The sequence below is a fragment of the Mobula hypostoma genome, chromosome 14 (assembly GCF_963921235.1).
Source record: "Mobula hypostoma chromosome 14, sMobHyp1.1, whole genome shotgun sequence".
NCBI classification, from domain to species: domain Eukaryota; kingdom Metazoa; phylum Chordata; class Chondrichthyes; order Myliobatiformes; family Myliobatidae; genus Mobula; species Mobula hypostoma.
The window spans coordinates 47,283,713-47,297,034 of NC_086110.1; the positions used below are offsets into that span (position 1 = coordinate 47,283,713).

The 13,322-nt window shown below is 39.4% G+C and overlaps 1 protein-coding gene across 1 annotated transcript; it reads left to right on the plus strand.

The window, feature by feature from the left end:
- Positions 1-685: 685 nt before the first annotated feature.
- slc10a3 (solute carrier family 10 member 3) lies at positions 686-11,869 on the plus strand. The gene is made up of 2 exons (XM_063067080.1): positions 686-1,833; positions 2,223-11,869. The coding sequence occupies exon 2, from the start codon at positions 7,033-7,035 to the stop codon at positions 8,413-8,415; it is 1,383 nt and encodes a 460-aa protein (XP_062923150.1). The 5' UTR covers positions 686-1,833; positions 2,223-7,032; the 3' UTR covers positions 8,416-11,869.
- The last annotated feature ends 1,453 nt before the right edge of the window (positions 11,870-13,322 follow it).

Here is a 13,322-nt window from a genome sequence, read left to right on the forward strand (position 1 = left end):
AAAACAGATGACCAGCAGGGGACCATTGTCACTGAATCTATCCATATTCAGAAAAACTACGGAATTAAATTTCAGGCAATGGGATGTTAAATTTGCTAAATTAAGAGAGGAGAAATTTATCTTTGGTCATTGGGACTAAACATACTATATGGAACAACTATTCACAAATTGTAGTTACCCTTGCAAATTTAGTTCTACCGACTTCAATTTGTTAGCATAGAATAGGGGATGAAGTTTTGGTATTCAGAATGGAATGCTGGCTTGTATACTGAAAATCTCCCCATGGTTCTTTAGCAGCCAAACTGAACTTTGTTTTAACATTTTGAATGAAATGTTGTATCTCCAACACATCTTGTGGACTACAATAGATCATCGACTTAAGTAATAAAATATCACTTGGTGCATTACTTACTATTGACTAGAAATTTATATTGAATTATTCCTCTAATTACACATCATATTAAGTACCAGGACAACTTGGATTTTTTAATAGTGCTTTTTACACATTGCATTTAGCCATTTGAGGGAGCACTGTGAGAATGATCTTTTGAAGATGACAATTAGAAGCAAAATATGTGAACCCTTCAAAATCAGGAAAAGTTTCAGAACTGTTTCAGTGACAAGAAAAATCATTTCCAATTTAAACAATCTCCTGAGTTTGCCAAAAGGAGAAGACCCAATAAAATTTTCATTCATCCCTTAGGAATTTGAGTGATATAAATAGCATTGTCTCTCTCAACCACATTTTGGATTTGACAAAATTGAAAAAGTAAAATATATTGTATATGTATTACAATGTCCTTTTAATATTCAGTGTTTGAACCAGTTTATGATTCATAAATGCTTGAATGCAAATGTGATCATCAATATTTTATACAGACTAAGAAGGAACATAGCTTCACTCAGCAGCACACAGAAGCAGGGAACTTTACAGCTAATTTACAGTTTTCTGGTGGTTAAGTTTAACAACACTAAAAATCACCCTGTAGCCTATGGCTACCGTCCACGAAGTCAACTTAATCTTTGTGTCACCTGTGAACTTACTGATCACCTCAGTTATTGTTGAAGCAACATTGCTAATGGTTTGTCTCCTAAAACACATGAAAACTTCTACAGATGTACCATGGGGAGCATTCTGACTGGCTGCAATACTGTCTGGTATGGCGGGGGGGAGGCTACTGCACAGGATCAAAATAGGCTCCAGAGTTGTAAAATTAGTCAGCTCCATCACGGGTACCAGCCTCCAAGACACCTTCAAGGAGCGGCGTCTCAGAAAGACGATGTCCATCATTAAGGACCCCCATCACTCAGGACATGCCCTCTTCTCATTGTTACTGTCAGGAATGTTCAATGCCTCAAGGATCTGTGATTTTTTTTGTGAGAATGAAGTAATGGTCTTTTGGAGGTCACCTGATGTAATTTTCCCACCGGTGAGGTCACGTGACGACATGTGCACCACAGGTATATAAGGGTAGACTCCAGATGACGCAGTGAGTTTTTAGTTTGTAGATTTCCAGGTAGAACGTGCTGTGTCTCCGTTTCTGTTGCGTGTTTGTTTTTGTGACGCAGTTTCATTTTTGAAACGGTTGTGTGTTCTGTTGCAAGATACAATGTTATTGGACTGGAAATTTTTGGCTAGATGTGCTGATTTACCCTATTCCAGCAGTAGAAGGGAGAGTGAAGACTTTATCGTAGTACAGGATCGAAGGATTGAGAGGAGTCGGCATCGTTTGGCAGTTTAACAAAGGATCAACCTTATTGAGTCTTCGTTGAAGGAGTAGCGACCTGCATCGGAGATAACTCTTGCCAAAAGAGAAAAGAGCTCATGCAAAGGTTTGCTTTCTAGAATTTAAGGTCAGTTGTTTTAAACTGTTTATTTACTGCATCGTGAATCCTGTGGACAGAACCAGCAGGAAAGTCGCATCTATGAAGAAATCCTTCTCCAGAGAAGTCTCTCCCAATTGAACGTATAAATCTGTTGGACTTTCAAATTTACCATTTTAAGAACTATATCTGACCTTATCGCCTTAAGAATTGTTTTCGCATTTAACGCTTTAAGAACCAGTGCTGAGTGACGATTTGTTGAACGGCTGCATAGTGGTTAACTTCCGGTTAAGATTTTCGTTTGTTTTTTCCTTATCGTTTATCATTGTTTAATAATGTTTGGTTGTTTTTATATAACCTGTCTTGATTGATATTCATTGTTGCCGGTTACTTAACAGGAAGGAGGTACAAAAGCCTGAAGGCACACACTCAACAATTCAGGAACAGCTTCTTTTCCTCTGCCATCCGATTTCTAAATTGACATTGAACCCATGGACACTACCTCACTATTTTGTTTAAATTTCTGTTTTGCACTACTTATCTTAATTTAACTATTTAATATGCATATACACTTACTGTAATTAAGTTTTTTCTGTACTTATCATATATTACATTGACTGCTGCCACAAAGTTAACAAATTTTATGATATATGGCAAAGATAGTAAACCTGATTTTGATTCCAAAGCTTCCTTTATTCATTATCACATTGTAACAGTATCTCTACATTGTGATAGTACTACACATCAAAACCACTTCTGAAAGGCACTAAAGTATATTATAAGACCATAGACATAAATGCAAAAGTAGGCCATTTGGCCCATCGAGTCTGCTCTCCCATTCAAACATAGCTGATCCTTTTATCCCCTTCTCAGCCCCACTTCCAGCCTTCTCGTAACCTTTGATGCTGTGTCTAATCAAGAAGCTATCAAGCTCTACCTTAAATACACCCAATGACCTGGCCTCCATAGCTGCCCGTGGTAATAAATTCCACAGAATCACCACTCTCCAGCTAAAAAAATTTCTCCACATCTTTGTTTTAAATGGACACTCCTCAATCCTGAGGCTATGCCCTCTTGCCCTAGACTCCCCCACCTTGGGAAACATCCTTTCCACATCTACTCATTCTAGGTTTTTCAACATTCGAAAGGTTTCAATGAGATCCCCCATCATCCTTCTAAATTCCAGTGAGTACAGACCCAGAGCTATTAAACATTCCTCACAAGATAACCCCTTCATTCCCAGAATCATCCTTCTGAACCCACTCCAATGCCAGTACATCTTTTCTTGGATGAGGAGCCCAAAACTGTCCACAACACTCAAGTTGAGGCCTCACTAGCACCTTATAAAGCCTCAGCATCACATCCTTGCTCTTATATAACCATATAACAATTACAGCACGGAAACAGGCCATCTCGGCCCCTCTAGTCCGTGCCAAACGCTTACTCTCACCTAGTCCAACCGACCTGCACTCAGCCCATAACCCTCCATTCCTTTCTTTTCCATATAACTGTCCAATTTAACTTTAAACAACAACATCGAACCTGCCTCAACCACTTCTGCTGGAAGCTCGTTCCACACAGCTACCACTCTCTGAGTAAAGAAGTTCCCCCTCATTTTACCCCTAAACTTTTGCCCTTTAACTCTCAACTCATGTCCTCTTGTTTGAATCTCCCTCACCCTCAATGGAAAAAGCCTATCCACGTCAACTCTATCTATCACCCTCATAATTTTAAATACCTCTATCAAGTCCCCCATCAACCTTCTACATTCCAAAGAATAAAGACCCAACTTGTTCAACCTTTTTCTGTAACTTAAGTGATGAAACCCAGGTAACATTCTCATAAATACTCCAAATTTGGCCTCACCAATGCCTTGTACAATTTTAACATTACATCCCAACTCGTATACTTAATGGTCTGATTTATAAAGGCCAGCATACCAAAAGCTTTCTTCACCACCCTATCCACATGAGATTCCACCTTCTGGGAACTATGCACCATTATTCCTAGATCCCTCTGTTCTACTGCATTCTTCAATGCCCTACCATTTACCATGTATGTCCTATTTTGATTAGTCCTACCAAAATGTAGCACCTCACATTTATCAGCATTAAACTCCATCTGCCATCTTTCAGCCCACTCTTCTAACTGGCCTAAGTCTCTCTGCAAGCTTTGAAAACCTACTTCATTATCCACAACTCCACCTATCTTAGTATCATCAGCATACTTACTCATCCAATTTACCACCCCATCATCCAGATCATTAATGTATATGACAAACAACATTGGACCCAATACAGATCCCTGAAGCACACCACCAGCCTCCAATCTGACAAACAGTTATCCACCACCACTCTCTTATATTCCAGACCTCTTGAAATGAATGCTAACATTGGACTTGCCTTCCTCACCACTGGCCCTACCTGCAAGTTAACCTTATCTAGAAATTCATCTCTAGTTAATAATGATAAATTGAAGTCAATAGAATTAACTTTCAGAAGCAGAGTAAAACCTGCAGCCACTATCACGTACTGCATGTAGCAGTATTGACAGAGGAGGAATATCAGAGTATTTGTCACTCATTGGCAGTCTGTTCACTCCTGAGTTAGAAAGTTATTGGATTGAGCTCTATTCCAGGTGATGCCTACAAGTAAAGATGAGAATTTAAAATTTAAACTCTTGTACATTGACATTAAATCAGTTTTTCACATTCAGTAGGAACAAAATCCTCAGATGTAAGGCATGAATAGGAAGGACAATACTTTCAAACTATGACAATATCTTACAATTCTGGATGATATCTAAAAGGTACTTGCAGTTAATGTGAGTAGAGAGGTGACAACCTATGCCCTTTTGCATCTTGTTAAACTTCTTGGTGGTGAGTTACGGTTTAGTCTGAGAAATTTGCCTGAAGTAAAATTATTGAGGGTGTAGATTGTTTGATGTGAAGCTATCATGAAAAATTTCTCAAAACTTATTCAACTCACTCACATAAAATCAATCCTCATCTGCAGCCTAGTCCATTATATTTTGCTGAATATAGGAATGGATACAGAAGATACAGTGGTTGTTCATAAATAGAAAGAGCTGGACTTGTAACTGTGGAAAGGTAATACAGATAGGGGAGAGTAATAGGAATACTGGACAACACAACTTCTGCTTTCTATGCTAGTGGTGCTGAGCTAACTTTTTCAATAAATAAGGTTAGCATCAGGATACAGATCAACATACTGCGTTCTATATATGGGTGCCTTTCCAGCTTGAACTGGCAGTAGTTAGAATCCTCTGAATCTGAATGAAAAGTAGGGTTGTTTTAGAGGAATAGTAAGACAACATTTTAATTTTAGATTTCCGTTTATTATAAATATTTATAATTTATACTTTGATCCCTTACTAGTTGGTCATCTGACTATGGCTACGGCAAAATACAATTTAAATACTGGAATGCTATCTAGAGATCTGGATCACTAACCCAGAACCATGAGTTCAAATTGCTTGGGGAATTCATTTCAAATAATTACATAAAATTGGAACTGAGTGATGAAACTATCTGTGGGTACAACACCTTGCAGAACTATTAAAGCCACTGTCTCACAGCACCAGAGTCCCTGCTCCAGGTCGTCAGGTGCTACCCTGTGGAGTTTAAAAATTCTCCCTGTGACAGTATATACTTCCTTTAGGAGTTCCATAAACAATCCAGAGGTCATCCAAATCAGTCACAAGCCTTTACTCTCAGTTGCACAACGCTCTAAGATATCCGATCTCACTTCTTGAGTTAATGGCAGTCGTCTCAACTTTCAAGTCTCTAAGCACTGCAATTCTCTAACAAGATCACTTTATCTCTCCTCCTTTACAATAATAATTGAAACCATATTATCCATGCTCTCAGTTAGCCTGGTGTCAAATCCTATGAAATGCCTTGGGATGTTTTACCAAGATGAGGACCTATATTAATACAAATTATTCTCACTGGCCATTCAATTGGAACGCCTTCGGCTAAAGAACGGCCGTTAAACGTGTACATAGAAAGTTCCATATGCTGCGTCATGAGCTAATATTTCAAGCTGAAGTGGGGAAAATAGACCCTACCCCAGATTCCGATTCCAAACTTAGCTTAAAAGGACCATTATAAATGGCAAAAGGTAGCCCTCCATGCCATCTGTCTGGGCTGAAATCATACGCACTATATCATGGTGGAAGGGGGAAAGAAGTGAAAATAGGCCAAGCTGGGAAATGCCAGGCACGTCACTTTGGTGAAAGCTGGCAGCCTGTCGGGAAAATTGCAGCCGAAATAGGAAACAAGTCTCCAGTCCGCTGGAGGAGGACTCTCCTCACGTTCATTGGTAATCCACATCAAATAAACAATTTACATTGGGAATCCAAAATGCCTTTTGAGGTATGAATAGGGATTCGATTATGCCGTCAACATCTTAGTTTGTGTTTATCTCAAAGTTGTCACAAATGCAGCACAACATTTTAAAAAAATCCCTAAATAGAATTCCTGACTGTTGCTCTGCCGGCAGCATGAAATATAATGGCAATGAGTCGGCTGAATTATAAAGAACCCATTCAAAGTCTCCACGGAGACGAAGCGTGACCAAGGTCGTACCACAGAATGCACTGAAAGACTGCGAGAGAGGCGTAGTGTTTAAAAATAATAAACCGGAAAAAATTGAGTCCGGAAACATCGGCTGCAGATGCATTTGAAAGGCTTTGACCTAATTGGGCTGTACTGCCCATGCAGTTGATAGGCGGCGACTGAGGATGGCAGGAAGAGGGATGCAGTGAACGGTGCGAGGCGGCGCGGCTGGTAAACGGAGTAAAACCCCCCCTCACTGAGGGAAGGGCGTCTTTCAAATCTGCTTCCAAACCATCAGTTCCCGGGCTGACGTCAGGAGTGGTGAAAAGGGAGAGTGGCTAGCGTTGCCTCCGTCGCCGCTAGTCGACCAACACACACTGACGGCGTTATTTTGAGCTGTGCCGGAAGGAAGGAGGTGGGAACTCCCGAGATCTTGTCTGATTTACTGCGGACTCCCAGCCATGGCCGGGCTGCGAATCCCCTGCGCTGGTGCTGATTCGGCGGGCTGAGCCTCCTGCAGGTAAACGTAGGGGCACGAAGAAGTGCGGGGTAACTGCAGTTTGTGTGTGTCCCTTGCCTTTCCGCTTCCTCCTTTCCACTGAATTGACGCAGTAAAAAGTTGTTGCGGAATGGTTGATGTCTCGAAGTTGTGGACAGCCGGCATGAAGAAGGCGCTGCTGGTTGTGGCATTCATCGGCGGGGTCTACTGCTTGTCGGACTCGAACCAGAGCCATACCACCCCGGCGCCCTACTACGTAAACATCGGCGACGGCACTTCGACTCAATTCGACTTTCCCGAAAACACCGACGGTATTATTGTGGTTTCCAGCCGGTATCGAGCGGCCACGGAAAAGGGCTGTACTAGACTGATAGTTGAGTCTCTGGATCCGGATGTCCTCAAAATAATCAACGTTACCGACGCCGAAACCATTGGCTTGGTGAAAAGTTACATCGTCAGCATTAAATCCCGACTGGCCGGCACCGCACCACTCTTAATCAGACTATTGGATGTCGCCAGGGTTAAGCCATTCACCGTGGAAGAGCGAAAAGATTACATCATTAAAGTATCGCCTACTGATGATGTTTTAAGTTACAACGGACTGGCGCATTTCTCTCAAAACCCTGTCCTTTATTTTCTTTTGCCGTTGATATTTATTAACAAATGCGCTTTTGGTTGTAAGGTGGAGATAGCGGTACTTCGAGGTATTCTGAAGCAGCCACATCCTGTTATTCTAGGGGTGATAGGGCAGTTTGTTGTTATGCCCTTGTATGGATATATTATGTCCAGGATCTTCTCCCTGCCCAAAGCCCTTTCCCTTGGGCTGGCAATTACCTGCTCTGCCCCAGGAGGGGGAGGAGGTTACCTCTACAGTCTTCTTCTCGGAGGGGATGTTACCCTTGCGATTTCCATGACCTTGATCTCCACTCTGGTTGCCACTGGTATGATGCCACTTTCATCCACTATCTATAGCCACATTCTCAATGTTCATGAAACACTCCACGTGCCATTTACCAAGATTTTGGTGACATTACTGTTTATAGCTATTCCCATTTCAACAGGAATGTTAATCAAGTATAAATTGCCACGGGTCAGTAAGTTCTTGCTTTTGTTCATTCGACCCCTCAGTTTTATATTGATCATTGGGGGACTCTTCATGGCCTATCAAATGGGAGCTGCCATACTTTATAATGTGCGCAAAGAAATAATTCTTGCTGGAGTTGCTGTTCCTATCTTTGGACTGTTCATTGGATATCTTATGGCCTATTGTTTGAAATTACCTGTGCCTGTGTGCAAAACAGTCAGTATAGAAATTGGAGTCCAAAATAGTCTGCTAGCTCTTGCTGTGCTCCAGTTGTCCTTCCGCCGCATTGAAGCAGATTTTGCCTCACAGGCTCCTTTCATAGTGGCCCTGAGTAGCACTTCGGAAATGCTGCTGCTTGTGATTGTTCATTTCATATACAAAAGTCTCAGGGCCAGCCCCGTCTCTGAAGAAAATGGCTTTAAATCTTAAACTTTCTGGATTGGTTCCATTAAAGCAAAATTATTGCACTGCAAATGTATTTGAAATATTTTTCTACTGACACATTTTCTAAAATGAAAGTATATAGCTACTGCAGTAAATTGATATGTTTACATGGCATTCTGAAATGAGCCACTTCCATGTTTTTGTTGTAAGCACAAAAAGTCTGTATTTGGAAAACTGCTGTTTAAAAATAGAAACTCTGGTATAATCTAGTATCTAATTTCAGTTGAAATGACAACTGTAAGATTTTGTTGCTTTAGGAAAGTCTTAAATAATTTTAAATTATATTGCTTTAAAATAGCTGTGACAATTTCTTTTTAGGCAACAGTTTGTGCTATGTGCAATGACAGTTCTTGTCCCCTGTCAATATGAGATGTCAAAGGCACGCAGTATTCAAGAGATTGCCACAGGGATAATGAGAATTCTATGATTTTAGTATTGTCTAGAATGGTACTTGTCGGTGTTTTCTGCTTTGGTAATTGGCAACATTCTCTGAAACGTGTAAACATATTCCTCAAGTTGGACTGAATAAGTTTTCCAGTGATCAAATTCTCAATGGTGGGAGTGAGTAGGATTCCTTGCTCAGGATCTGCATCATTGGACATTTTTTTTGCAAAATGTTAGTTGTCAATTTGTGTATCCAGCACTAACTAATACTTGTCTCTTTGGCAGTATCAATAAGAATGCACCCTTTATAATTTGCACTCCTGAGCTTTAATTTGCACTGTGCTATTTAAACAATATCTTTAATTTTTCTTCTGAAGAAAATTTTCCCACTTCATCCCACCTTCTTTATTGACAGCCTCCCAATCCCATGTTTCTAGGCATTATTTCAAGAGTTGGCAATTGTGATGGGTATTAAGCAGCTCGATTTTATTCTGCACACCTCTATCAAGTCCAATCATATCCTTGCACGAGAGCGTCCCAATAAAACTCACTGAATGCACAGGACTCCTTCATCACTTCTACCTAAGCACTTCTCATGAGCCCAAGAGTTTGGAAACTAGTTGTCATTGCCGCCGCCACTACTGAGATCAGCTACCTTGCCAAAGACTACAAGGGAAGTTACATATCTTTAACTTGAAAAGTTACAATTAGAAATTTTCTTTAAGTTTAGTTCTGCATTCAAACAAAACAATTTTAAAAAATGGATTTTATATTTGGGAATAGAATTGTAATGATTCAGTAACTGCTGTCAGGTTAACTCATGCAGTCCATTTGATATTGATTTAATTAGCTAGCAATTTGTCATAAATGTTCAGATTGTTACGTGGTTGTAGAGATGTTGAAAAAATTGCTTTTGATTTTTTTTGTGGGGAAACAAAGTATTTTGAAATGGAAGAAAAATCTTAAACACCAGGTACATTATGCAAATGCACTTTTACCATTTATAGGAAGAATTACACCTATTCCAGATAGTCTAATTTGGGTTTTTTCAGTATCCTTTCTCTGCTGAAGACAGCTTTAAATAGATTGCAATGATTTCTTTTCAGCTGGTATTTCATTATGAAAACTGCAATTCATAATCTATTTTATTTTGTGTACTCTGCAGTTGCCATGTTCATACATTGTTACTTAAGTAATTGTGCTGAGAAACAAGTCTTCTATTCCTTGCATACAGTATTGTATATGTTACAAAAACATGATGAAATACATCTGGAATATTATAAAGATATGCCAGCTACTTTTGAAATTTCAAGATGAAATGAAAAATATTCTGTGGATGCCTGAGTAAACATAAGATAAACTAAAGGTAATTGGCAAAAGAATCAAACGATGCGAAAGGAGCTTTAAATCATCACGATATGGAGCAAATTTCATAAGAGCATTCAGTGTAAATCATGTAACTTCCAATAACTTGAGGAAAAATTTAATTGGCTATGGGAAAAGAAATGGAAATCATACATTTTTTTAAAGAAACTGACAAAGGCATAATGGTCTGATTGTTCTCTTGTTCTTTGTGTCAGTCTAATTTGGTTTATTAGTAAAATAACTGAATTTTCCTCAATCTAGGTATAAATGCCTTAAGAACATTTCATTTGCCAAGAATGTTCTTACTTTTAGTGTGAAAACCTATAACAGAATACATTGAAGCAAATTCTGTGTACTCAGTTTGCTGGCAATGAGTTTACATAATAGATGAGCAGAGTTGGCAGATAAAATGGGTTGCTGGAAAAAAGTTACTGTACAATTAACTATCAAGTTGCTCTGCAGTATCTCATTGTATGCTTTTTACTGTTTAGAGGGATCAATAATTAAAGTAGGTTTCATACATAGAAGTCATCGTATTTCTATATTTTGTGGGTCATTGCAATTCAGCCAACAAAGACAAAACCCCCTTCATTTTATTGAACTACACGAAGGCTTTTCTCCTCTGCAAAGGGTGGTAGAGGTTGATACAATTTACTAAAGCAGTTTAAGAAGAACTGCAGAAACACTTTTGCCATGAGTACAGTGTTTGTTGCCCAACATTCAACATTCTTTCTCATTTACTGGAGACCTTTAGCATGAGGGACTTAATTTACCCAGTGGTTTTGATAATCTCATTTTGAATATGCTATTTCCAGTCAATCTTGAATCATTTAACAAAATAATATTAGTGAAATTGCTAATATTTTCTACAAATCAGTATAATTTAACAACTAAATTCATTAGTATTGCCACACAAAAGTCAATCCATTCAGTTGTTTCATTCTGTTTTCATTCAAAAATATGTTGCCTTTCACTGTACTTAATTTGGAAAGAAACATTGAAATTGGCATTTTTAAAATGAGTACATTTTTTGTATATTAGCAGTAAATAAAACTCAGTATTAACTGAGTTGTGGGTGGGGAAAATACTGTTTGCCACATCAACAATTTTTGGGGGGTTTTACCTTTTTTTTGGTATTCTGCGTCACAACTTCCTGCAATAACAATTTCCATTGCTCTCCAGATTGGAGCATACCATTCACTCATTTCTTAATGTGCAGGGTGGAAAATGTAATTCTTTATTATAATTTTTTTTGTATATTGTGCTTTCTGCCTTGCCTTGACCAATTCAATAGCTTTAAAGAATATTGCTTGAGGGAAGAGTGGTTGACAGGACATCTGAAATTCTCTGTGTGTCTGTCCAAGTAGTAGCAGATCTTTTTAATATAATTATTAACATGACATGCCAGTTATAACAGCAGATGCTGTAAATTCTGACATTTCAAAATAAAATCAGGAAATGCTGAAAACACTGATCAAACTTCTGTCCGCAGAAGCTACCTGACTTGCTGAATATTTTCAACATTTCCTGATTCATAATGCAAATAATTTTACTAAGATGAAGGCTCATGGGAAGTATGCCCCAAATAACATTGTGTATTGATTTATGGGTTTTTTTTTTTGCTGAGAAGATTGAATCCATTACCTTCTAGAATCAAACTGTTCAAATAAATAAAAGCCTTTGCTTTTGAGTGATTTATGTGTAATTTTGGGAAAACTCCATGTCGTTGATTAATAACCATTTATCCAATGTCATCTTTGGCGGTTTTATCTGTGTTCACTTTATGAATGTGATTTGACTACTGGATCAGCTGAGGATGTGTCCAATTATTGTAAAACTCAGTGTCTTGTGTCTGGTGAGCATTTAGAGATGTCCCCTGTGTTATGCCTTTTCAGGTTACAGAAATTCACTATTACTGAAATCATAAAACACCACATTTAAATTTGAGATACAGAATAAACGTCACTCTTACAAAATTGGTGGTGAAAATTATATTTTTAATCATTTGATACCAGTGCAGTCAGATTTGGATATAATGTCACCATGTCAATTGGGATGGCAGTCAGATCCCAGTCCTTTCATGGCCATGCCTCTCTGCTCCAGGACTATTTAAATAGGTGTCTCAGTGCAGTGCTGCCTACCATCCTCTTCATCTGCAAGGCATTTTATCTTATGTACTGTATTGTGGGAGGCTGCAGTAGCCATTGCCATTACTCTTCTTCTACTAAGTCACTGTGTTTATTCTCTTACTCCCATGATTTCCTTCACCACTTCTCTGAACCCCAATCCTCAAGTTCAGGTTCAGATTAATTTATGACATCTGCATCAAAACATGGACCACACCTGGAGTATTGTGTGCAGTTTTGGTCCCCTAATCTGAGGAAAGACATCTTTGCCATAGAGGGAGTACAAAGAAGGTTCACCAGATTGATTCCTGGGATGGCAGGACTTTCATATGAAGAAAGACTGGATGAACTGGGCTTGTACTCGTTGGAATTTAGAAGATTGAGGGGGGATCTTATTGAAACGTATAAAATCCTAAAGAGATTGGACAGGCTAGATGCAGGAAGATTATTCCCGATGTTGGGGAAGTCCAGAACGAGGGGTCACAGTTTGAGGATAAAGGGGAAGCCTTTTAGGACCGAGATTAGGAAAAACTTCTTCACACAGAGAGTGGTGAATCTGTGGAATTCTCTGCCACAGGAAACAGTTGAGGCCAGTTCATTGGCTATATTTAAGAGGGAGTTAGATATGGCCCTTGTGGCTACGGGGGTCAGGGGGTAGGGAGGGAAGGCTGGTACAGGGTTCTGAGTTGGATGATCAGCCATGACCATACTGAATGGTGGTGCAGTGTCGAAGGGCCGAATGGCCTACTCCTGCACCTATTTTCTATGTTTCTAAAACATACAGTGAAATGGATTATTTGTATAACAACCAGTGCACCCAAAGATGTGCTGAGAGCAGCCTGAAAGTGTCACCACATTTTCCGGTGCCAACGCAAAACAGCCCAGCAACACAAAACAAGCAATTTTCCCAGCTCATGCACACAGGCCACCAACCCCAGCATATTGACTTTGGGCCTTTAGTCTCTGGCCCAGACTCCCAGACCTGCAAAAGTTGGCTTTCAGCCTCCAGTTTCTGGC